General features: G+C 46.2%; 1 protein-coding gene across 13 annotated transcripts in view; it reads left to right on the top strand.

Annotated features, from left to right (window-relative positions):
- Positions 1-26,925, top strand: part of LOC110500179 (signal peptide, CUB and EGF-like domain-containing protein 1) — a 133,191-nt gene that overhangs the window by 81,075 nt on the left and 25,191 nt on the right. For 3 of the 13 annotated variants that reach the window (XM_036957532.2, XM_036957531.2, XM_090215045.1), the window contains 3 exons: positions 1,604-1,657; positions 6,250-6,339; positions 13,281-13,397. The exons of 2 other annotated variants lie outside the window; for them this stretch is intronic. In XM_036957532.2, coding sequence (XP_036813427.2) covers positions 1,604-1,657; positions 6,250-6,339; positions 13,281-13,397 — 261 coding nt within the window. The remainder of the gene's footprint in view (positions 1-1,603; positions 1,658-6,249; positions 6,340-13,280; positions 13,398-26,925) is intronic. 8 more of the 13 variants (XM_036957534.2, XM_036957533.2, XM_090215046.1 and 5 more) reach the window with 3 other exon arrangements.

Genomic DNA, 26,925 nt, shown 5'->3' with positions numbered 1-26,925 from the left:
GAAACTGCCTCTCATGAGGACCGCCACAGGAAAGGAAGACCCAGAGGTAGCTCTGCTGCAGAGGATAAGTTCATTAGAGTTACCAGCCTCAGAAATTGCAGCCCAAATAAATGCTTCACAGAGTTCAAGTAACAGACACATCTCAACATCAACTGTTCAGAGGAGACTGCATGAATCAGGCCTTCATGGCCAATTTTCTGCAAGGAAACCACTACTAAAGGACACCAATAATAAGAAGAGCCTTGCTTGGGCCAAGAAACAGGAGCAATGGACATTAGACCGATGTATATTTGTCCTTTGGTCTGATGAGTCCAAATGTGAAATTTTGGTTCCAATCGCTGTGTCTTTGTGAGACGCAGAGTAGGTGAACAGATGATCTCTGCGTGTGTGGTTCTCACCGTGAAGCATGGAGGAGTAGGTGTGATGGTGTGGGGGTGCTTTGCTGGTGACACTGTCAGTGATTTATTTAGAATTCAAGGCACACTTAAACAGCATGGCTACCACAGCATTCTGCAGCAGTACGCCATCCCATCTGGGTTTGCGCTTAGTGGGACTATCATTTGTTTTTCAACAGGACAATGACTCAAACACACCTCCAGGCTGTATAAGGGCTATTTTACCAAGAAGGAGAGTGATGGAGTGGTGCATCAGATGACCTGGCCTCCACAATCACCTGACCTCAACCCAATTGACATGGTTTGTGATGAATTGGACCTCAGAGTGAAGGAAAAGCAGCCAAAAAGTACTCAGCATATGTGGGAACCCCTTCAAGACTGTTGGAAAAGCATTCCTCGTGAAGCTGGTTGAGAGAATGCAAAGTGTGCAAAGCTGTCATCAAGGCAAAGGGTGGCTATTTTGAAGAATCTAAAATCTATTTTGATTTGTTTAACACTGTTTTGGTTACTACACGATTCCATATGTGTTATTTCATAGTTTTGACGTCTTCACTATTATTCTACAAAACGAAAATAGTAAAAATAAAGAAAAACCCTGGAATAAGTAGATGTGTCCAAACTTTTGACTGGTACTGTTACTCAGTGCACATTAGAGTACATATTACTGTTAAAGCTCTATTATTTCTCATCTGTTTTGCAGTAGATGTTATAGATGTGTGAGAGAAACTGGTGAGAAGGGCTTTGGGATGAGTTAACTTCACCCCTGAGCCCTCTCTCCCTACCCCGGCCTCATCTTATTTATACACTCACAACAAAAGACAGAGGGGGAGAGATTGAGCCCCTGATACATTCAGAAAGAGAGAGAGAGAGAGAGAGAGAGAGATGGACAGGATGAGTGAGAGAGCGTTAGAGAGAGCGCAGTAACATATTTAAATTTTCTAGATAATCAACCAACCTTAAAGTACATTCTCAAATGTTTATTTTTTTTCTTGAAAATATACACAAAGTGATGTGAGTAACTTGAAACTGTGAGTAATTGAATAGAGATGGAGGGCGACATTTTCGCCGTTCAAAAGAGCACAAATCTGTGTGAAAATACCGTAAACCTCATTATAATCTGGCAGCGTGATTCAATTATGAATTTTTCTTCAACGGTCTGTAATCCCGCTGACAGATTATAATGAGTTTTACAGTATTTTTTTACACAGATCTGTGCTCTGTTGCACCCCGAAAATGTCGCCCGGAGTTTCATGATGACGATGGTGATTATTTCCTGTCTGGGGCCTGAAGACTGCTCACCCTGTTTTTGGAGATCGTGGCACGGGGAGAAGCGGGAGTAAAGAATTCTCCCCATCTAAATGTGTCCTCAAAAAACCTGGCTTCCAGCGCATGTTGAAAATAGCCGATTTGCAATGTCGTAGAGGGGAGTTGTATGATCATTCAGTGTCTCTTTCCTTTATGTGTCGCTCTCTCTGGCTGTCTGTCTCTCTCTCTATTTCTCTCTCTCTTTCTCTTTCTCTTTTAATCACACAATTACACCTGTACCAATATACACACTCCCAGACAAACACGCACTTTGACTGCCGACAGAGTAGTCAGTGTAGTAGTAGTAGTAGTGTGTTAACGTGTCAGGGAGTGAAAGGAGGAATAGAGGGGGTTTGATCGGTAGGTAGGGCTGTGGTGGAAACTGGAAAATGAATAGTTGAGACGTCTCAGAAGTTGAAAAACACATTCATCATCTTCATTACGCCGGGAAAACTAGCCAAGTCAGTGTAACGCATGCCCATCGCCAGCCCGAGAGACGCCAGGCCTGCATGCCACTGTTTGCCAAATGGCTAACTTTTACGCCCGCCTGTCATTGTGGCCCGTATCCCGTGGCTATGGTGGCTCCGAAGCCGAACAGAGAGGAAATGTTCAGGATTTTTTTTCTGGGGGAATTTGCAGAAGATAAATGAGAGGTTCCAGGTAAGTGAAAGAGTTTTTCATGTTTTTTTTTTCTTTGCCTTCCTTCCAACGGACCCCAGTCCCACATTTGGCAAGGCTTGGACGTACCAAATAGTCTTTTTTTTTCTGCCTTTAAAAAAATAAATACTTCCATTTTTTTTTTGGTGCACAGAGACGTTCCTGAACGTTCCCGGAATGTTCCAAAGGGAGCCTGGCGGTGTCTGTCTGTCTGTCCGTAACGAGACAGTGATTTACAGACTCCCTTGTTTCTCCATAGCTCCTAAACAAGGTTTATCCCACCGAGTTGCAAAATCCGTGGCAAGCTAAAGCAGATTGGCAGATACACACTCTTTTTTCTTGTGTTACATTATACCAGTTAGTCAAAGTCTGTACATTTGCCCCCAGAAGGAGTTAAACCATTTCTGGAGTTGACTAAGTTCAGATGCATCTGAGATTAGGCAAGACACTGAACACAATACCTCAGGGTTCCTCAACTGAAGGCCCGTGGGCCAAATTTGTCCTGCGGGTGGTTTAATTTGGCCCTAAAAGTTTTCAGAGCAAAAAATATATATATTATTATTATTTTTTTATATATTTTTTTTTCCATTGTTGGACATAAGACTGTAAAAACACAAGGAAATCAGCTTATATTGATTTTAATTTAGCAAATCTGTTCCCAAGTATTCCCACCCATAATAGACGTGATGCAATTGTAAGCAAGGTTTGAAATGATTGTTTTAGTCAAGTATTATATATGTTTGGGCTTCTTGCGGTCAATTTGCAGTCAATTTGCGGCTGAATCTAGTTGATGATCCCTGCAATCCCTGTTCTAACTGGAATTAAAACACACACATGCACACGCACACACACACACACACACACGCACACACACACACACGCAGGCACACGCACGCACACACAGGCACACACAGGTCTTCTGTCATGTCACAAATAAACTCCTTTTCTGTGTGTTGTCATTCCTGCTGTACTAGAACACTGGAGAAGCCCTCTCTCTCTCCCCACAAACAGATCTCTACTATACAGTATCATCAGTGCTGTGTTCTCACAGAACTGCCTTCATTTTGTGCCCGTAACCTTTTCCTTTCCAGCCATGCGAGGACCAACGACATCCACGGAAGAAGTGGAAAACCTCCGAAAGAATGAAAGAAAGAGAGAAACCCTGTTCTCCTTCTCCCTCTGTCCCGTGTCTTTTTCTCTCTGGCGAGAGGAAAGGCTCCTCTGTGGTCTCAGTGTCCCAACTGCTCTCTCACTGGGCCCACCTTTGACCCACCTTTGTGTAGTGCTGTCTCTGGTGCTCCTCCTCTTCCTCCTCCTCCTTCTCCTCCTCCTCCTCTTCCTCCCTACCTACCTCCTCCTGCTTTCTGGTGATAGTTACTGATTGCCTGTCTTGTCTGAGCATCCATGTTCAAATTCAATTCAAAAAGGGTTAAATCCTTAATTAAGATTATAAAAGGGAATTCAATTAAAGACTCTGGGAGGGAACGAATAAAACAATGATACAGGATTAGAGTGAACATCTCAGTTGCAGCCTGGTCTAACGTTACATAGAGCTACCCACCCAAACCAAAACATCGCTCCAAACAACTCCCCCTCCTCCAACCTGCAATATGCCCCCCTCCCCCTATCAGTACAGTACAACGGCCTCAACAAGCAAACTAAATCCTGTTGCTGTGGCAACCCCCGAAACCCACGTCATCCACCCACCCCCACCCATCAGCACCTCCTCCCTCATCCACCTGTAGAGACAGGGACCAGTAACCCTGCCTGTTTCTCAATAACACCTCCGTCATGCCGTCATCCCAGCCAGCCGCATGCATTCTCAATCTGACACGCTCTCCGTGTCTTGTCAGCCCGTCCGTCTGTCCTCACCATACCTCTGTCACTAATCTACGCAACCCTTCTGCCTGTCTGTGTTTCTGTCTGTCCGGCTGCATGGGAGATCCTACTGTTCTACATTTGTTTTTTGTTCAGATTTGTATTTTCTTTCATTTTCCCCCTCCTTGAATTGCGGTAACATTAATAGCAACCAACTCTTGTCCTCCTGTTTTCTTACAGTGCATCGTTACTGGTTACCGTTACTGTTCCCCTCTTAGCTGTAGTGTACTGCTATGGATTCATTCCTCCCTCTCTTCAGTGATTATTTCCTGTGTAAGTTCTGCTCCAGTCTAAACAACCCCCCTCAGAAGGCCTCCTCTAAACTGGCCTTAGAACTGCTGATTCCTTATAGCCCCTTAGGAGAGTCCTGGAGTCCTCTCTTCTCCCCCTCCTCCTCCTCCTCACCCTTTCTTACACAACCACCCACTCACACACACACGTGCACACACCCTCGCACTCAAGCATGCACACGATCACAAGCACTCACATCCATACACCAGCACGTAATTGCACAGTCACCCATATACACACACGCACAGTCACCCATATACAGACGCACAGTCACCCATATAGACATGCACAGTCACCCATATACACACGCACAGACAGGCACAAACACACACGCACATACATGCACATACGCACTCATACACACACACACACCAAACCGTTAGTTGAGAGACAGAAAGCCTCCATTCATTTGTGAACACTGCTTCAGAGAGTCCTTCACTTTGTCTACCAAACCTTCCCAAACTAACTGCCTGAGAAAGACCAGTAACGGGCCAAGCCAGGGGTGACCGGGGCGGGGGGGGGAAGGGGGGCTTTAGTTACCCCTTCCTCACCAAAATCCCCCTCCATAGGACTTTGTACATCAAAGACAGTCCTAGTTCCATTGTACTGAGTGGCAGTGCCCTGGCCTGTCCCCCCATTCAGTTCTTCAGAGAGAGATGCTCATTCAGAGCCTAATGACTCTGACGTCCCAGTGAAAGACTCCCTCTCTTCCCAAGGCCCAGTAGAGCTCCTCACCACCCCAGCCCATCCACTCTAACACAGCGTTTGCTCATGCATATCTGTGTATGCTCAGCTGCATATCTGCATGTTCATCTTAACCGTAACCCCATCCCCGACCTTTCCCCTCTCCCTTCTCACCCCCCCAGCTTGGGAACATGGTTTCCAGCGTTGACTGTTAAAGCCAGTTGTGATGTGTTCCATAGACAAACAGGCAACCAGCGCTGCCCCCAGACGACCTCCTTCTCCTCTCCTCTATGCATGCCCTCACCATCGCCCCCCTCCCCACTAGTCCCCAACCCCATTTATTGACGGGTGTTCCTCCTCCCATTTACTTCTCCCATTGTGGCCCACGATGGGACGGGATTTCCTCTCTCTTCTTCTCTCGCTCATCCCTTCATTTTGTCATTCTGAAGTCCTTGTAGCTCCCTCCCTCTGTAGTGTCTGTTGGATCTGGTGGCTAGCATAGCCTCTTACCCGCTGGCGTCACCCTCTCCCTTTCTTCTGTTGTCATCCTCACCCCCCTGCTTCTTACCCAACACTCATGCAGCTTGTCTTGGACATGTTTGCTCATCCTTCCCTCTACTCCTCCTTCCTCTCCTCCTCCCCCTCTTCCTCCTTTTCGGATGTGAGGGAATCATTGCTGAGTGTGTGTGGCCGTTTGATATGGAAGACAGGAACAGCAACGGCTACAACATCAACGTCAACCAACTCCCCCACACCCCCCGCTAAATTATATTTTTATTTGAACTTCTATTTTTGTCCCTTACCCCCACCCTTACCCTCATTTCAACTTTTTTTTTTTGCTATCTGGGACTTTTTGGATTTGTTTCTGGGATTAACACTCTAACAGGGATTTTGGCGCTTTTTCATGGCTTCTTGCTTCTTGGCTTTGGTTTTGCTCAAACGCCAAGAGGGGCTGACTTGACGTCTCGGGCGGCAGCGGGCGGTGGACATTGAGCTTCTCATTAACCTTACTGCTCACTGTTTGTCACTTGTGTTTTAGAGAGAGATGAGGCTGCAATTGAGAGCTCTGAGTTCAATGCCACGTCAGTAGCTGATGTGGACAAGCGGGTGAAACGGCGGCTTCTTATGGGTAACTCTTTTCTTCCTCTTTCTATGTGTTGCCATGGCGCTTGTGCTTGTATCCTCCCCTTTCCTCTCTCTCTCTCAATTTTGTATTTTTATTTTTATGGAAGTCCTTGGTACCCTCTATGTCCACCCACAAGGTCCCCAGTCTGTTGGTAAACTTTTCCAACTCCTGCTCCCACCTCTCCCCATCGCCCGTCTCGGCAGAAGATACATGTTCTCTAGAGTTCCCACAGTAACTAACAGTTACCCCTGTAGGCAGCTACACGTCCCTCCAAAGATTAGACTGGTGGTCAGGCACTACTCCTCAAGTACTGCGGAGTCTTTAGACATAAAGGAACGTTTATGGACAATGAAAAAGGTCTTGAAGAACTCAGGACTTTGACCATTGTGACACGGTTTCACTGTTCACTATTAAGGCGAAAATGTTCCTGTGAGGTTTTAAACACCCTCAGTCCTTCCTTGCCCCTCCCCATGATGATACTCATGGCTTGGAGGGACAGTACACGAGGAGGCGTTCCAGATCCATCCCATTATATCTTTGGCGTTGCCATGGAGAACATCTCAGCTAGTATCTTTGAAGGGTCTCTATCTGCAGAGTCCCTTTGCCTATAATGGATGACATAGGGCTTCATTCAATCAAATCCACCATCTGGAAGTCTCCGGGTGAAGACAAATCATCATCTTATGTTGTGAGAATGTGTCTTTTGGATTCATTTATTCAATAAACTCTACTGCGGTGCCTTCCTTGCCTTCTTCCAGATAGCGGTTTTGATTGAATAGACACCTACGTCTTTAATATTGGTGACCTTTAACTTCCCATCCATCCTATGGCATCATTTCCATCTCAGTCCCCATGGCCAATTACGTGTCCTAGCCTGACCCTTGCAGTACCAACATATCTGAAGCCCTACTCCTTAAGGGATGTCTTTCAGAGGGCCCTTCACAGTTCATTATCACCATATGCCCCTCGCCATCTTCCCGTTTCAGACTGTCACCCTACTCCTCAAGTATGCACTCGTTTGGCCTACAGTACTTGCTTTTCAAGTGAGCATTATCACTCGAACAGCCACATCGTGGCATAAAGAGCTTTCATGCCAGCCCCGGGCACCGTCGATGAGAGACAGGCTCTAGATACTGTATCTTCACTGTAGGTTCATCAATGGAGTCATCAATGGGTGACTCAGTCAATTAGTATAAAACAAATTTCAATGAATGCACAACTGAATAAAAAAGTGTGAATAGTTAACCCTTTCCCGACGCAGTGGAGGAAGATGCATCCTTTCAACAGTAGTGACTGACTGTTGAAAGGAAATCACTCCACGGGGTTGGTGGGAAGGGACGAACAACATGGATCTCAGACAACGTATGCCAATCAACTCCTAGATGACACCGTTCTGTACATAGTCTGTCCCTGTGACCCTTCTTTTCCCCCTTTCAGACCTCGAGACCCCTGTGAAGTTCTACCTGACTGTTAAAGTGTGGTTGCAATATGTCTCCCTTTAATGGAAATATCTCAACTAATCTGGACTAACCACTAAACCAGACTAAACGGGTGAACCCCCACTAATACCTAACTAAAACTGCACTTCTTAAAACGTGGGAGCCTCGGAGCAGCATTTCCCTCTCGGTTTCTTATGGTTCTGTCTGCTTTATTTTACTCTTTTGTTTTCAAAGGCAGAAGTGGATCCAGTACAATGTACAGCCTGTATGTTTACCAACATGGAGACATCCTGGGCTCGTATATATACTGTTACTGTTATGTGTTCGTGCCTGCAGGTTTCTCCCATACAGAGGCAGATCTTACTTAAACAGGTGACGACTTTGGCCAGTAAATGGGTGAGGGGGGGTGGGGGGAGGCTTGATTGTAGATAACACAACTCCACCTATCTCCTCTAAATGTTCACTTTTCCATCCTTCTCATCTTCCTTCCGTTGAATAATTTTTCCCCAGCCTGACTCAGTTCCTGTTGTTTTCATACCTGATGATGTCACTGTTGATGCTCCTCCCCTTCATTCCAACACTGTATCCGCCATGTTTTCTAGAACCCCCATCTCACATCGGATATCTCTGTCTCTCACAATGATTTATGGTTTTAGCCCGCTCTATATGACCTGTGTTATTGAGATGTTTTTATCCTAACTCTTTTAGTTGCAGATTTTTTTCCTTCTTCACAGGTCTGATTGCCATTGTCATCTCAGAATCTCATCTAATTTTCACTAGTTTAATCTCACTTAATTCTTTCCAAGCAAGTCAAAATTATAATTGAAACCAATGTAAGGCAAATTATCTTTAGCAGGGGTGAATAGACCTACTGTAGGTATTGCTATAGTAGAGGAGGAGACTATGGAAGTCTTTAGAACAGCCCTGAACTGGCCTGGTCTGTCCCGCAGCAGCATGTTAGATTTGACACCGTACTCCATTTGTCTGCCTGCTTTGACACACAGCGTTCCGGACTCTCTCTGTACTTCTGCTGCTGCTATTTTCTCTGCAGACACTGCCGTAGTCCTCGTCCCAAAGCACTGGAGCCCAGATTGATCAAGACAGATTAAACTGGACCTGGGCTTCTAGTGAAAAATCGATGGAGGAAAGCATGATAGAGAGAGAGAGGGAGAGAGAGAAAGAGAGAGAGAGGGAGAGAGAGAGGGAGAGAGAGCGGGAGAGAGAGAGAGAGGGAGAGAGAGAGGGAGAGAGAGAGAGAGAGACAGAGAGAGAGAGAGAGAGAAAGAGAGAGAGAGAGAGGGAGAGAGAGAGAGAGAGGGAGAGAGAGAAAGAGAGAGGGAGAGAGAGAGAAAGAGAAAGAGAGAGGGAGAGAGAGAGAGAGGGGAAAGAGTGAAGAAAGTGAAAGCACAGAAAAAGTCAGGTCTTTTCAAAGGCTGGGTTTGAGAGAGGGGGGGGGGGGTGCTGTAGCTAGACTGACCTCGGCTGCTGAGGAGTCCAAATAAACCACTCACCTAGGACAGATGGGCTGAGCTGGGCGTGTGTGTGTGTGTGTGTGTGTGTGTGTGTGTGTGTGTGTGTGTGTGTGTGTGTGTGTGTGTGTGTGTGTGTGTGTGTGTGTGTGTGTGTGTGTGTGTGTGTGTGTGTGTGTGTGTGTGTGTGGATAGCGTGATTCCAGGACGGGGGCAGCGCTGACAGCTGGATTAGGTGCCCATGACAACAGTGAAGGGGGATCCTGTTAGCTAGGCCCTGCTGAAAGACGATCGTGCCCCTACAGCTCAGTCAGTATGTGTGTGGAGGGTTGATGGGACTTGGCATGATGCTTAATAAAGCACAACCACTCCTCTTTTCTCATGACTCCCTCTTAATCAATAGAACATGTGTCCTCTCTGAGAGACGATGTCTTACTGAGAGAGCGAGAGCGAGAGACTGCATGGAGATTTGACTGGTCAGCATGTCTGTGTGTGTGAGGAGTATGTGGGACGTGTGTGTGTGTGTGTACACCCACTGTCTATCTCCCCACTCCTGACATCAGCAGAGCAGGTCAGTCAAGTCTGCCCAGAGCATGTGTGAGCATGGCAGGCATCTTAGAGATGGATGAGAGGAGAGAGAGGAGACAGACAGAGACAGTGAGATGGAGGGGCGTGATGATGGGGTTATGGGGTGGGCAAGTCAGGGGTGTCTGTTGGTTTGTACTGGCTCTCAGCCAACACACCACTGGCCCTGCAGCCGCTGCTCACACAAACAAGACAGACGAGTAATCTTCATCTGTCACCACGGAGATGAGAGCTGGTTCCCTTGAACGGATCCCTCCAACCGTCAATCTCCACCAGAATGTCTCCCACAGAAACTCCCCCAAAACCCTCACTACCCTTTTCTAAAAAAGAGGTATTACCCTGTCCCTCTTCCTCTGTCAGCTTCAGCATTTTGACTAGAGCCAATGAAATTGAGACACAGGGAAGTGGAAAGGATGGCTGTGAATAGAAGAGCCTTTGTAGCATCGTTGCAATACACTGTGCACGAGACAGAAACATTCAGGGGGGGGGGGGGGGGGGTTCAGAGGGGCTGTTCGGGGGTAGGCTGGGCATGTCCAGTACATCAATCAGAGTGTGTTTTGGCGGGTCTGTGTTCCTGTGTGCAGCCTCTTGCCCTGGGGGTGGGCGGGCCTGGCTTATCAGAGCAGGAGAGGGGCTCTGAGCAGGACTCACGCTAAGCTAATGATAGGGCCCATTGCTTTCAGTAGTATAAATCACTCTGACCCATGAACAGCCCCATGCACACACACACACCTGAGTGGGAAGTTTACAGGGGTCCGCTGCCGTACCCTACAGCACCCATCAGACAAGCTACACTATATATACAATAGTATGTGGACACCCCTTCAAATTAGTGGATTCAGCTATTTCAGTCACACCCATTGCTGTCAGGTGTATATAATCAAGCACACTGCCATGCAATCTCCATAGACAAACAATGGCAGTAGAATGGCCTTGAAGAGCTCAGTGACTTTCAACGTGGCACCATAGGATGCCAACTTTCCAACAAGTCAGTTCGTCAAATTTCTGCCCTGCTAGAGCTGCCCCGGACAACTGTAAGTGCTGTTATTGTGAAGTGGAAACATCTAGGAGCAACAACAGCTCAGCCGCTCACAGAATGGGACCACCGAGTGCTGAAGTACGTAGCGTGTACAATTATTCTGTCCTCGGTTGCAACACTCACTACCGAGTTCCAAACTGCCTCTGGAAGCAACATCAGCACAATAACTGTTAGTCTTCATGAAATGGGTTTCCATGGCCGAGCAGCCGCACACAAGCCTAGGATCACTATGCGCAATTCCAAGCGTCAGCTGGAGTGGTATAAAGTTAGCCGCCATTAGACTCAGTAGCATTGGAAACGCGAGAATGCTACCTGTCCCAATGCATAGTGCCAACTGTAAAGTTTGATGGGGGAGGGATAATGGTCTGGGGCTGTTTTTCATGGTTCGGGCTAGGCCCCTTAGTTCCAGTGAAGCGAAATCTTAACGCTACAGTATACAATGACATTCTAGACAATTCTGTGCTACCAACTTTGTGGCAACAGTTTGGGGAAGGCCTTTTCCTGTCTCAGCATGACAATGCCCCCGTGCACAAAGCGAGGTCCATACGGAAATCGATCATCTTTGGAATGAATCGGAACGCAGAATGCGAGCCAGGCCTAATCGCCCAACGTCAGTGCCCAACCTCACTAATGTTCTTGTGGCTGAATGGAAGCAAGTCCCTGCAGCAGTGTTCCAACATCTAGTGCAAAGCAGAAGAGTGGAGGCTGTTATAGCAGCAAAGGGTGGACCAACTCCATATTATTGACCATGATTTTGGAATGAGCTGTTCGACGACCAGGTGTCCACATACTTTTGGTCATGTAGTGTACCAGGAGTATAGAGTATCTCTCCTTCCCCTATTCCCTCTGTTTTCCTTTTCTAGGAATCAGGTTCAGTACCCCAAAAAGGTATCTGCAGTTCTATGAAACACACCAGCAGCCTCATTGAAGTAGAGCCTTTTTGGCACTGACAGGTTCCCCGGTGGTGGTAGAAACTGGCGACCATGCTGGCTCTCACAGCACCCACCTGCCGTTTGCTTTTGCTGCAAACAGACGGCCATGTCGGATCAGCCCGATGATGAGATGCCGTCAGTCCGTGACACTGCAGTCATTGACAGTATTATGCTAATGCTGTGACCTCTAGAGCCGGGCATGTTAGCTAGCCTGTCTGAAAGTGTTTATCTTCTCCCCTCCTCCCTTAAAGCGAGCACAGAACCTCTTTGCATTTAATGAGCTGGGAATAGGTGCCAGAGAGACAAGTGCACCATCTTTCATTTGCATACAGGTCCATGTCCAAATAGCCAGGGCCATTTCAGTGTCTTCTGTCACCTTTCAAGGGATAGTTTGGGATTTTGGCTGAACTCGTGGATACCATTTTTATGCCTCTGTGTCCAGTATGAAGGAAGTTAGAGGTAGTTTTGCGAGCCAATGCTAACTAGCATTATCACTAGCTGTACCCAAAGACTTCCAGTCTTTGTGCTAAGCTAGAAAGTAAGTTTCTTTCCCAGGACATATCAGAAGCCTGCCAGACCCAAATAGTTAATCTGAAATGTTTCTTTTTGAAATATAGTAGCCTATTATTGAGCCCCGTTCGAATAACAGTGTACCGTTTCACCGTCCTCAGCAGTTTCTGACACCCATTGGGGATTAGTGAGCTCAGCTTTCCTAAAGCAACATTGGGCTGCGCAGGTAAAGTGGAGATGCCATTAGGTGCTGTTTGTTTTGGGATTAGCTCAGGCAATATTCACAAGTCAGAGCAAACCTTATCTTCGCCACATACAAGAACATTTTTCCTGGAGTCAAAATACACACATTCGGTCCTAAGTACTACTACTCGATCCCACCACTGACTATATTATAGACTCTCGTGTTTTCTCTACTTCACCTTCAGTATCGTTTTTGACTAAATGTTGACGTTTTTTGGAAACAAGGCACACCTGTCTTAACTCGGCTACTGAGTTCCTCTCCTTATATATTGCCCATTATTCTCCTGTGTATGTTTGGTAGAAATCTGTCTTTCTCTCATTTAGTCTGCTAGGTGTTCCAATCAATGATGTTCAACAGAATTTATAGAGTTTATAGTCGGTCTGTAACATGTTGTCGTTCCAACTGTGTTCCGTCTCATAACCTGTCACTGGTCTGATGGATAACCACAATGTCTTGACACGGGCTTAGTATCGTGGAAATGAAGTCTGAATGGGTATGATGGAATAGCCAAATGCCCTGAGTACACGACGTCACCCTGTTGTGTGTTTCCCCATTGTATGCAGCCTCTTCTCAACCCACCCGTCATATCTTCGCTGTCTACTGTTTCTCTCTTTAGACTCCGTTCTGCTCTTTAGATATGCGTGCCAGTCAGTAGGTTAACACCCCTCCCCTGCCCTCCCCGCCCCTCCTCTCTTTTCTCCCACTGTATATTTTTGTTTCACCTAGAAACCTGTGCGGTGAACAATGGCGGCTGTGACCGGACGTGCAAGGACACGGCTACAGGGGTCCGCTGCAGCTGCCCTGTGGGATTCACCCTGCAGCCAGACGGCAAGACCTGCAAAGGTCAGTGTATAGGTGTGTGTGTGTGTGGCCGTGTGGCCCTACTGTCCCCTCTCCTCTATCTTCTTTACTTCCCTCTCTCTCTCTCTCTCTCTCTCTCTCTCTCTCTCTCTCTCTCTCTCTCTCTCTCTCTCTCTCTCTCTCTCTCTCTCCATGTGATGGGCGGCTTTAACTCATGCCTTGATAGCACCCAACCCTTTAGTGTGCTCGTTTCATCTTGAAAACACACTCCTAGTGCTGTTAAGAATGAAGACTCATTCTGTATCAGCACTCAACCCTATTTTGCCATTATAACGCTATATGGGCAAGTTATGTGGTATTGAACGTTACTGAGTTGAGAGGATCCTTTGCGGAGGTGGTCCAGGGGTCTGGTATCTGTGGCTGGTATGAGTGGTATCTGAGTGATCTTGGGCCAAGACCAACCAACCCTGCGTCGCGAAGTTCACTTCGCCTCCTCGCGTGGAGCAGAGAGAGGCTCCGGTCTCCGGCGCGGTCACTGGCAGTGCTGCTGTTGTTGATGTTGCCGCTAAGTGTTTCCACTTCCCAAATTCCGCCCGTGACGTCAAAGGCAGTGGCCGAGGCCCTTCCGGGCTGCCACATAGACACAGTGAAATTGATTATTTTAGCGGATAGTTGATTGAGGCTTGTCCCTAAACAAACAGGGGGCGGATAGATGTTTCTGACCCCAGGGTCACCCTAATGGAAAATACAGTGCTTTCGTGTAGAGTGGTGTTGTTGATTTGTATCAGGGATCATTGATAGGGCTGAGGAACAGCTACACTGTGGTCTGGCTTGCATGAGACACACTTGGGTGCATCTCAAGAGCATAGTGGCTACTTTCTATCCTCATCTCCTAATCTCCGTTCCTTCATCTGCCCTGATCTGAAGAAGAGACTGGGGAAGAGTTGCTCAACCCAACTCTGCCCACATGTGACAAGACACGTTTGAGGAGGGGAACTGCTATAGGAGTCGCCATAGCAATGCCTTGAAGGTTACATGGCGGCGACTCTTTATGTCCAATGTTGTGTGTGTGTGTGTGTGTGTGTACCTGTGTGACCAAGTGTGTGTGTGTGCGTGTGTGTGTACCTGTGTGACCAAGTGTGTGTGTGTGTGTGTGTACCTGTGTGACCAAGTGTGTGTGTGTGTGTGTGTACCTGTGTGACCAAGTGTGTGTGTGTGTGTACCTGTGTGACCAAGTGTGTGTGTGTGTGTGTACCTGTGTGACCAAGTGTGTGTGTGTGTGTGTAACTGTGTGACCAAGTTTGTGTGTGTGCGTGTGCGTGTGTGTGTGTGTGTGTGTGTATTTCGTGTCAAGAAGTTTGAGAATGTGGCATGTAAGTGTGTGAAATACTGGAGCCGGTGCTGTCTGGCTGGCAGGCAAATTTCAGCTGTTTGAACAGTGAGGCCCACGCTGCACTGTCTCTCTCTTTTCCTCTCACACACATATAGTACACACACACACTCACACAGACTGACACAGACTGACACAGACTCACACAGACTGACACAGCGCCACCCAGCTGTATAGTGGGGAGATACATCAGAGGGGGGTTACAGAGAGCATTACTACCTAACAGCATCCGTCATCTCCAGCAAAGAGAGGAGGCATATCGTTCATTCAGTTTGGACACATCATATCAGACACACCATTATGGTCATTGAAACCTGTTGATAATGATATATCGTAGAATCCTCATGGGCACGTCATTGTCTGCTAACAAGGTTAGCTGTGACTGGAAGGGTCCAGCCCTGCGTTGGTTGCAGTGTGAGAAAACATATAGTCTCTCTGTCGCTCCAATGTCAAGTTCAAACCCCAGCAGCTTGTGTGGACAACTTCCACTCCCGTCTGTCTCCCGTCTGTCTCCCGTCTGTCTCCCTTCTGTCTCCCGTCTGTCTCCCCGTCTGTCTCCCCGTCTGTCTCCCGTCTGTCTCGGCCTTGTGCGCTTAACAGGACAACCAAGCTTTTATGGTGCAGGAAAATGAAAAGTTAGCCTCTCATGTGTTTTCCGGGGGCCAGTTGAGTAGAGAAGATGGATAGGGCTGCAGTCCGGCTGTGTACCGCCCAGATAATGTGGCTGAGTTAGGCCCCTGGGCTCCATAAATCCACTAGTGTTTGACCTGATCTTAGCTGGAGCTGTGAGACAGCACAGACAGCACCACATCCATCACCCATCACCATCCATCAGCTGGGCATGAAGGGTGGAGGGATGGAGCAGGAAAACATGGAGGGAGCCATCTGCCGCTGACTGCAAACACACACACACACACCTACTTACATGATAGACATACACATGAAGGCACGGTGCATGTACACACATGCAATCAATACACACATCCACACTGAATACACAGGCACTCAAGCATATCAAGACTGGACTCACCCACCTCAACTATAAACTCTGAACTTCTCTCCAGTCTCCAGCCAGCATTACTTCAGTCTGTCTCTGTCCGGGACAGATCATCTCTCCCTGAGCCCAGTCAGTCAGCCAGGGGTTTTATTGACATTATATTCAGACCATTTAGACTGCCTGTCTGTCTCATGCTCCCTAATGTCCACTGGGGCTTGGCCACATGTACTACTCCCCTGGCCTTGTCTCCATGCTGCCCCCTGCATGGACCAAAGCTTCCTGTAACCTTGGCAACGGCACACACAGATCTCCTGATCTGTGACAGATGAAATGGGCTGATAGGGTCTTGGCTAAGCTAGCCGATATCACAGCTGAGCTGACCCATAAGGAGTGTAGTGTGTGACTGTGCTCTACTGTGTAATGAATCATATCAAATCAAACTTAATTTCCCACATGCGCAAAAGTGTAGACTTTACTGTGAAACGCTTACTTACAAGCCCTTAACAAACAGTGCAGTTCAAGAAGGAAAAAAAAGATTTACCAAGTGGACTAAAATAAAAAGTTATAATAAAAAGTAAGAATAACAATAACGTGGCTATATACAGGGGCCACCAGTACCCAGTCAGTGTGCAGGGGTACAGGCTAGTTGAGGTAATCTGTACATGTAGGTGGGGGCAAAGTGACTATGCATAGATAACAAACAAACAGCGAGTAGCAGCAGTGTACAGGGGGGGTCAATGTAAATTGTCTGGTGACGATTTTTATGAATTGTTCAGCAGTCTAATGGCTTGGGAGTAGAAGCTGTTGAGGAGCCTTTTGGTCCTAGACTTGGCGCTCTGGTACCGCTTGCCGTGCAGTAGCAGATAAAACAGTGGGTTACTTGGGTGACTGGTGTCTTTTATGGGCTTTCCTCTGACACCGCCTAGTATATAGGTCCTGGATGGCAGGGAGCTTGGCCCCAGTGATGTACTGGGCCGTCCCCACTACCCTCTGTAGCGCCTTACGGTCAGATACCGAGCAGTTGCCATACCAGGCGGTGATGCAACTGGTCAGCATGCTCTCGATGGTGCAGCTGTAGAACATTTTGAGGATCTGGGGACCCATTCCAAATCTTTTCAGTCTCCTGAGGGGGAAAAAGGTTTTGTCGTGCCCTCTTCACGACTGTCTTGGTATGTTTGAACCATCATAGATCGTTGGTGATGTGGACACTAAGGAACTTGAAACTCTCGACCCTCTCCACGACAGTCCCGTCGATGTTCATGGGGGCCTGTTCAGCCCGCCTTTTCCCGTAGTTCAGCTCCTTTGTTATGTGTTATAGCATATTGGATTGTGCCAGTGGTGTGTTGTAATTTGCAGATAGGCCCAGGGGGTAGAGGTGTTTTATAGCATAGAGATAGTGGGTAGTGATGTGCTGTTAATGTAGATAGAGTATTGTAGACAGCAGTTTGTGGTTTTGTGGGGTTAGTAGTTAGTGGGGAGGTACATGTCATGCTGTGAGGTACTGTAGACCGAGCCCTCTGTCTCTCTGCTCTGTCCCCCCCCCCCCTAACATAATCATTTCAATATAAACTATTTAGGGCATGTTTAAATCCCAGGCGTCTGATAAACAGCCTTTCATCTGCGCTGACAGACGAGACGGTTCCCTCGCTCCGTGATGACAGACGCGCCAATGGAAGGAGGCGTTTTCATCACAGGGCTCTCCTGCGGACGGAGGGAGAGACGGAGGGAAGAGAGGGAGAGGCGGAAGGAGAGAGGGAGAAGAGAAGTGATTTTGTGAACAGTTTCCAGATGTTTGATTAGAAGGTGCATGTCGGGGGGTGGATGAGTTATGTGTGCATGTGTTTGTGTGTGTGTGTGTGTGTTTACACATTTTCATTGTGTGTGAGTAAGTGAGTGAGTGAGTGAATGAGTGAGTGAGTGAGTGAGTGAGTGTGTGTGGTTGGTGCAGGGAGACTGAGCTGCTCAGTTGTACAGTGTGTGTATGGACATGTCTTCACTGGCCTGCATTCCACTCCCCAGTACCAGCGAACGCCTGAACACACACACACACACACACACATCCTGTAATCCAGTCAAAGAGCCATTACTGTAGTCACTTAACACAGACAAGGAGAAACCAGGTGATAGGCTACAAGCTCGTTGGGTTATAAGGGGACATACTTTATGTGGCTCAGCCAATCTCAGTAAATGAACTGTATCATAGTCAGCAACACCTTTGATTCTCACCCTCACTTTCCCACCTACCGCTCCCACTAGCTTTATTGTCATAGCTTCACTATCACTTTGTGCCCTCAAGAGACTGGAAGCTACTGTACGGAGTCGCTTCCCCATAAACCATCACTCGTCCAGACAGAAAGCCTCCAGAAAGTACCAATGCTCTCAACAGCCCACGGTATTAACATGTCAGGCCCAGTAATCTCCACAATAACACTCCTATCTCCATCACCTTACATGACTCTGGCCCAGCTCCGGCCCTCAACCGTTCCGGCTCTCTCTCCGTCTGGCCGGCGTCGGCCCTGCCTGCTGTTTTATTTTACTGTTGTGTTGCTCTTTACAGGAGTTGCTCTTGGCCCAGATGCAGCCCATAGAGCCTCTGTTATTAGACGGAGGAGAGTCTTTAGGGACAAAGCAAACAGAGTGGGCTGTTTAAGTCCTCTGATAAATACCCGGCCGGCTCTGGCCCGGGCCGCCCGTCGTCTCCCACATTAGCAGCCTGAGGTGGTCACACTGAGGTAAACGCTGCTTTTTATGAACAGTAGATCCCCCTTCTCCCGTCCCCAAATTATTTGGACAAGTTCAGGTTTCCTCAAATGAATAGCTTTTTACTGTAAATATTTTGTAAAACTACACAGTTTTCCCGAGGTGCGTACCAAGGCTACGCGAGCGCTCAGAGATAAGCCTGCAGCAGCAGCCAAAGAGCTTCCACATTCCTCATCTCTCTCTCACTCTCACTCTCTCTCCAATGGTTTTTATCCCCGATGACTGCAGTTTATGTTACAATACAAATGTTCTTTCTTTCTTTCTTCCTTTCTTTCTTTCTTTCTTTCTTTCTTTCTGTCTTGTTTGCTGCCTCTCCCTCTTTCCGTTCTCTATCTCCTATCTTTGTCTTCTGAGAGGACTTTTATCGACTCACAAGCATCTTATGCAACAATGACCTTCCCAGTTGATCCCTCTGTTCTACTTACTGTATTGAGGTCAAGGGCCAGAGGTCAACGTTCAGCCATATTCTCATTACCGGTCGATTATTTATCCTACACTGTTGTTCATTTCAATCGATCCTAATCGTCTGTTGAACCCCAAACCACCGTCACAAGGCTTTTCCTCTGCATCAGCTCAGGGCTCAGGTTAACTTAGCAATAACTTAGCAGTAAATAAAGGTTAAATAAAAATGAACTTAGCAGTAACACTGTGTTCTGTTCTCATATCTCATATAGTGCAAAAAATCCTAGTGCTGCCTTGGGCCCACAACCTCCTATCCTAAGAGGAGCAAGGAGCAGTAAGCCAGTGCGTTTGTTTCTCTTAGCCCAGGTGGATGTTAGCCCTTCCCATTTGGCCCTCAGCCTTCCCAGCAGCAGCAGTGTGCCCAGCCAGCCAGTCAGTCAGACAGTTAGCCAGTCAGTCAATTAACCAGTCAGTCAGTTAACCAGTCAGTTAGCCAGTTAGTCAGCCAGCCAGTAGACAATAAGCCAGTCAGTCAGCCAGTAGACAGTCAGCCAGTAGACAGTCAGCCAGTAGAAAGTCAGCCAGTAGACAGTCAGTCAGTCAGTTAGACAGTAGACAGTAGCCAGCCAGTCATCCAGTAGATTGTCAGTACCCAGTCAGCCAGCCAACCAACCAGCCAGTCAGTCAGTCAGTCATACATCCAGTCTGCCAGCTAGTCAGCCAGTAAGCCAGCCAGTAGACAGTTAGCCAGTCAGCCAGCCAGTAGACAGTCGACCAGCCAGTCAGTCAACCAGCCATTCAAGCAGATGGCTGTAATAGATGGTAATGAGCTGCTATTGGCTGGTTATCTTCAGGGAGCAGCAGGGCTCAGAATGGACCTATTGATCGCAGATGAAGCAGGGTATCGATCGAACCGGTGGTAAATGTCAAACAGGGATGGGAGATTGATGGAAGATGGGTGTGGGTGTGTGTTTGTCTGTCTGTGTGTGTGTGCGTGTGTGTATGCGTTGACAGATGACACCCCTGTTCTCACACCCAGACACTTAGAGAGATTCAAATGATTTTGAGAACGGAAGAAAGATGGAGATGGGAACAAAAAAGAGAAATCTAAAATGAGAGGCAGATACAAGAGATAAGGGGAGAGTGAGAGATAGAGCAGTGGACATAGAGAGTGGAAGATTGAATGAGTGAGAGAGTGAGTGACTGAGAAGGTTGGAACATAAAGACATCCCCATTCCTGCTCCGCTCCGTTCGTTGCTCTCATTTCCTTTCCATCCCTCTTTCCCTCCCCAGGTCTCCCCTACCACCTCTCCCCTCCCTGAGTGAGGTCCTCATTATGGTACATCATATGTAGGAGAGCCTTAATGAGCTATGCCGTCGTTAATAGAGGCCTAACTACCAGCTGGCCCCTGGCAGCCCAGATGTGTGTGCAATGCAATCACAGTGCTCTCTCAATTCAATTTCAATTCTAGGGCTTTATTGGTATGGGAAACATATGTTAACATTGCCAAATCAAGTGAAGTAAATTATAAACAAAAGTGAAATAAACAATAATTTAAAAAACAGTAAACATTACACTCACAGAAGTTCCAAAATAATAAAGACATTTGAAATGTCATATTATGTCTATATATAGTGTTGTAACGATGTGCAAATAGTAAATAAATACATGAATATAAATATGGAAAATAAATCAATATTGTACTTACCACTACTTTCCACTCCCCTGTCTCACGTCATACTCCCCTGTCTCACATCCCACTCCCCTGTCTCCTTCCCACTCCCCTGTCTCACTTCCCACTCCCCTGTCTCCTTCCCACTCCCCTGTCTCACTTCCCACTCCCCTTTCTCCTTCCCACTCCCCTGTCTCCTTCCCCCCTCCTGTCACTCTGCCTTTCTCACTCTTTGTTTCAATTCAATTCAAGGGGCTTTATTGACATGGGAAACATGTGTTAACATTGCCAAAGCAAGTGAGGTAGGTAATATACCAAAGTGAAATAAACAATAAAAATTAACATTAAACATTACATATACAGAAGTTTCAAAACAATAAAGACATTACAAATGTCATATTATGTATATATACAGTGTTGTAACAATGTACAAATGGTTAAAGTACACAAGTGAAAATAAATAAGCTTAAATAAGGGTTGTATTTACAATGGTGTTTGTTCTTCACTGGTTGCCCTTTTCTTGTAGCAACAGGTCACAAATATTGCCACTGTGTCACGTTCTGACCTCTATTTCCGTTGTTTTGTATTTATTTAGTATGGTCAGGGCGTGAGTTGGGTGGGCAGTCTATGTTTGTTTTTCTATGTTTTGGGGCATTTCGATGTTGTCGGCCTAGTATGGTTCTCAATCAGAGGCAGGTGTCATTAGTTGTCTCTGATTGAGAATCATACTTAGGTAGCCTGGGTTGCACTGTTTGTTTGTGGGTGATTGTCTATGTTGATGGCTTGTTTCAGCACAGGTCTCATTTTGTAGCTTCACGGTCGAATTTGGTTTATTGTTTTTGTTACTCGTTTGTATAGTGTTCAGTCTTTCTTGATTAAAGATTTACCATGGACACTTACCACGCCGCGTATTGGTCCTCAGATCCATCTCGTCTCTCCTCTTCAGATGAGGAGGACGGCCGTGACACACTGATGGCACACTGTGGGATTTTACCCAGTAGATATGGGAGTTTATCAAATTTGGGTTTGTTTTCGAATTCTTTGTGGATCTGTGTAATCTGAGGGAAATATGTGTCTCTAATATGGTCATACATTGGGCAGGAGGTTAGGAAGTGCAGCTCAGTTTCCACCTCATTTTGTGGGCAGTGTGCACATAGCCTGTCTTCTCTTGAGAGCCATGTCTGCCTACGGTGGCCTTTCTCAATAGCAAGGCTATGCTCACAAAGTCTGTAGATAGTCAAAGCTTTCCTTAAGTTTGTGTCAGTCACAGTGGTCAGGTATTCTGCCACTGTGTACTCTCTGTTTACGGCCAAATAGCAATGCGTCAAGTAATTATCTTTTTGTTTTCTCATGATTTGGTTGGGTCTAATTGTGTTGCTGTCCTGGGGCTTTGTGGGGTGTGTTTGTGTTTGTGAACAGAGCCCCAGGACCAGCTTGCTTAGGGGACTCTTCTCCAGGTTAATTTCTCTGTAGGTGATGGCTTTGTTATGGAAGGTTTGGGAATCGCTTCCTTTTAGATGGTTGTAGAATTTAACGGCTCTTTTCTGGATTTTGATAATTAGTGGGTATCGGCCTAATTCTGCTCTGCATGCATTATTTGGTGTTCTACGTTGTACACAGAGGTTATTTTTGCAGAATTCTGTATGCAGAGTCTCAGTTTGGTGTTTTTCCCATTTTGTGAAATCTTGGTTGGTGAGCGGACCCCAGACCTCACAACCATAAAGGGCAATGGCCTGACTGATTCTAGTATTTTTAGCAAGATCCTAATTGGTATGTTGAATTTTATGTTCCTTTTGATGGCATAGAATGCCCTTCTTGCCTTGTCTCTCAGATCGTTCACAGCTTTGTGGAAGTTACCTGTGGCGCTGATGTTTAGGCCAAGGTATGTATAGTTTATTGTGTGCTCAAGGGCAACCGTGTCTAGATGGAATTTGTGTTTGTGGTCCTGGAGACTGGACCTTTTTTGGAACACCATTATTTTGGTCTTACTGAGATTTACTGTCAGGGCCCAGGTCTGGCAGAATCTGTGCATAAGATCTAGGCGCTGCTGTAGGCCCTCCTTGGTTGGGGACAGAAGCACCAGATCATCAGCAAACAGTACACATTTGACTTCACATTTTGATAGGGTGAGGCCAGGTGCTGCATACTTTTCTAGTGTCCGCGCCAATTCATTGATATATATGTTGAAGATGGTGGGGCTTAAGCTGCATCCCTGTCTCACCCCATGGCCCTGTGGGAAGAAATGTGTGTGTTTTTTGCCCATTTTAACCGCACACTTGTTGTTTGTGTACATAGATTTTATAATGTCATATGTTTTACCCCCAACAACCACTTTCCATCAATTTGTATAGCAGACCCTCATGCCAAATTGAGTCGAATGCTTTTTTGAAATCAACAAAGCATGAGAAGACTTTGCCTTTGTTTTGGTTTGTTTGGTTGTCAATTAGGGTGTGCAGGGTGAATACATGGTCTGTTGTACGGTAATTTGGTAAAAAGCCAATTTGACATTTGCTCAGTACATTGTTTTCATTGAGGAACTGTACGAGTCTGCTGTTAATGATAATGCAGAGGATTTTCCCAAGGTTGTTGTTGACGCACATGTTTCTCCTCTCTCTCTCTCTTTCTCTCTCTCTCACACTTTTTCTATATCTCCCTCTCACACACACAGACATACACACTCCCTCTCTCATTTGCACCCACAATTTCTCTCTCACACACACAGTGTTTTATAATTTCAAGATGTGTGGATGCTTAATGTTTTTATTTAAGATTGAAGCTTATTTAAGGGCTATTACAGGTAATTATATAGGACATTATTGGGCTCAGGCTTCCACCGAGTGGCCATTAAGTGTGGGGAAATGTGGTGGCTATGCTATGCCAGTGGTTATGGCTGCCAGGCTTACTGAATAATTAGGGATCTTTGTCTGTGTTGGGGAAGTTTGGGCTGGGTAGGATGAGGGCGATATTGTTATACCTTCTGTAGACTTGTCTGGGATGGGGGCAATTGGCATCTGAGGGACAGCGGGGGATATGTGTGTGCGTGTGTGTGTGTGAGAGAGAGATGTGGAGAGAGAGAGAAATGTGGAGAGAGAGGGGGGGTTCACTCTTAGAAAAAAGGGTTCCAAAAGGGTTCTTCGGCTGTCCCCATAGGATAATCCTTTTTGGTTCCAGGTAGAACCCTTTTGGGTTCCATGTAGAACCCTAGGTTATAGACAGCACCTTTTTTTCTTAGAATGTAGAGAGAGGGAGAGAAAGAGAGAGCGAATGTGTGAGAGGGAGAGAAGATCCCCTCTAGGGAGAAAGGTAGCCATCCTTTCTATAGAGATGAGATCGGCTGTCGGCATGCCAAGGAAACAGAACTGGGAAATAGCCATGATTGATTTAAAAGAGAGACAAGAGGAAGAAATGATCAGAAAGTGGAGGAGATGGAAAGGGGGAGCAGAGAGGACAGAACAGAAAGAGGTCTTCTCTCTAAGAAAGCAATCATCAAAAAGCAAACGATGATGGAGGAGAGAAAGAAAGCAAGTGAATCTGTCAGTGTTGAGAGCTCAGTTTTTGATGAGGTCATTGCTTGAGAGCACAGCTTTTGATGAGGTCATTGCTTGAGAGCACAGCTTTTGATGAGGTCATTGCTTGAGAGCGCAGCTTTTGATGAGGTCATTTATTGAGAGCGCAGCTTTTGATGAGGTCATTTATTGAGAGCACAGCTTTTGATGAAGTCATTGCTTGAGAGCTCAGCTTTTGATGAGGTCATTGCTTGAGAGCACAGCTTTTGATGAGGTCATTGCTTGAGAGCTCAGCTTTTGATGAGGTCATTTATTGAGAGCGCAGCTTTTGATGAAGTCATTGCTTGAGAGCACAGCTTTTGATGAGGTCATTGCTTGAGAGCTCAGCTTTTGATGAGGTCATTTATTGAGAGCGCAGCTTTTGATGAAGTCATTGCTTGAGAGCTCAGCTTTTGATGAGGTCATTGCTTGAGAGCACAACTTTCAATGAGGTCGTCTATTCAGAGGGTCAGCCGTGAGCCAGTACTGAGATGAGCGTCCTTACCTCCAGAGTCTGAGGAAAGCCAGATGTAGGACAATCCCCTTAAAGGCTGTGGACAGTTGAACAAGTATTTAACTAGGCAAGTCAGTTAACAGCAAATTCTTGTTCCCCGGCCTACCGGGGAACAGTGGGTTAACTGCAGAACGATAGATTTTTACTTTGTCAGCTCTGGGATTTAATCCAGCAACCTTTCGGTTACTGGCCCAACTCTCTAACCACTAGGCTACCTGGCTCCTCAAAATATTTACTGTCTCTGATTGTAGTTGTAGTATATATGCAAATAGGAAGGCCCTAAAATCAGTCTATGGAATTCCACTGTACAGTGAGGTTACACTGCACTTCAGCCTTGATGGAGAGGTTCCCTTATATCAGGAAACAGTGCCTTCGAAAGTATTCGGCCCCCTTGAACTTTGCGACCCTTTGCCACATTTCAGGCTTCAAACATAAAGATATAAAACTGTATTTTTTTGTGAAGAATCAACAAGTGGGACAGAATCATGAAGTGGAACGACATTTATTGGATATTTCAAACTTTTTTAACAAATCAAAAACTGAAAAATTGGGCGTGCAAAATTATTCAGCCCCTTTACTTTCAGTGCAGCAAACTCTCTCCAGAAGTTCAGTGAGGATCTCTGAATGATCCAATGTTGACCTAAATGACTAATGATGATAAATACAATCCACCTGTGTGTAATCAAGTCTCCATATAAATGCACCTGCACTGTGATAGTCTCAGAGGTCCGTTAAAAGCGCAGAGAGCATCATGAAGAACAAGGAACACACCAGGCAGGTCCGAGATACTGTTGTGAAGAAGTTTAAAGCCGGATTTGGATACAAAAATATTTCCCAAGCTTTAAACATCCCAAGGAGCACTGTGCAAGCGATAATATTGAAATGGAAGGAGTATCAGACCACTGCAAATCTACCAAGACCTGGCCGTCCCTCTAAACTTTCAGCTCATACAAGGAGAAGACTGATCAGAGATGCAGCCAAGAGGCCCATGATCACTCTGGATGAACTGCAGAGATCTACAGCTGAGGTGGGAGACTCTGTCCATAGGACAACAATCAGTCATATATTGCACAAATCTGGCCTTTATGGAAGAGTGGCAAGAAGAAAGCCATTTCTTAAAGATATCCATAAAAAGTGTAGTTTAAAGTTTGCCACAAGCCACATGGGAGACACACCAAACATGTGGAAGAAGGTGCTCTGGTCAGATGAAACCAAAATTGAACTATTTGGCAACAATGCAAAACGTTATGTTTGGCGTAAAAGCAACACAGCTCATCACCCTGAACACACCATCCCCACTGTCAAACATGGTGGTGGCAGCATCATGGTTTGGGCCTGCTTTTCTTCAGCAGGGACAGGGAAGATGGTTAAAATTGATGGGAAGATGGATAGAGCCAAATACAGGACCATTCTGGAAGAAAACCTGATGGAGTCTGCAAAAGACCTGAGACTGGGATGGAGATTTGTCTTCCAACAAGACAATGATCCAAAACATAAAGCAAAATCTACAATGGAATGGTTCAAAAATAAACATATCCAGGTGTTAGAATGGCCAAGTCAAAGTCCAGACCTGAATCCAATCGAGAATCTGTGGAAAGAACTGAAAACTGCTGTTCACAAATGCTCTCCATCCAACCTCACTGAGCTCGAGCTGTTTTGCAAGGAGGAATGGGAAAAAATGTCAGTCTCTCGATGTGCAAAACTGATAGAGACATACCCCAAGCGACTTACAGCTGTAATCGCAGCAAAAGGTGGCGCTACAAAGTATTAACTTAAGGGGGCTGAATAATTTTGCACGCCCAATTTCTCAGTTTTTAAATTTGTTAAAAAAGTTTGAAATATCCAATAAATGTCGTTCCACTTCATGATTGTGTCCCACTTGTTGTTGATTCTTCACAAAAAAATACAGTTTTATATCTTTATGTTTGAAGCCTGAAATGTGGCAAAAGGTTGCAAAGTTCAAGGGGGCCGAATACTTTCGCAAGGCACTGTACATTGTTATAGGAGAACACAGGCCCTGTCGTCTGAGGACTATTTTATTCTGATGTTCTTTTATATCACTCAACTGTATATATTTGTCTGACTTTATCTGACTTGGCTCATTACACAGTGGACTGGCTATTAAAGGTAACAATGGAGACATGCAATATCTGACTGCGCCTTGCCCACCGACTTCCCTTCTCCTCCTGTTTTTCTCTACCCCTTTCCATCTACCCTCTCTTTTTCTTCCACTCACCTCTTCCTCCTCTCCTCCTCTCCTTTCTCTCCCTTCCTCTCCTTTTCCTTCCT

The sequence above is a fragment of the Oncorhynchus mykiss genome, chromosome 21, assembly GCF_057628025.1.
Source record: "Oncorhynchus mykiss isolate SJ-2025 chromosome 21, ASM5762802v1, whole genome shotgun sequence".
Taxonomy (NCBI): Eukaryota; Metazoa; Chordata; class Actinopteri; order Salmoniformes; family Salmonidae; genus Oncorhynchus; species Oncorhynchus mykiss.
Note: the sequence above shows the minus strand (reverse complement) of the source record. Positions and strands in the feature narration are given on the sequence as shown.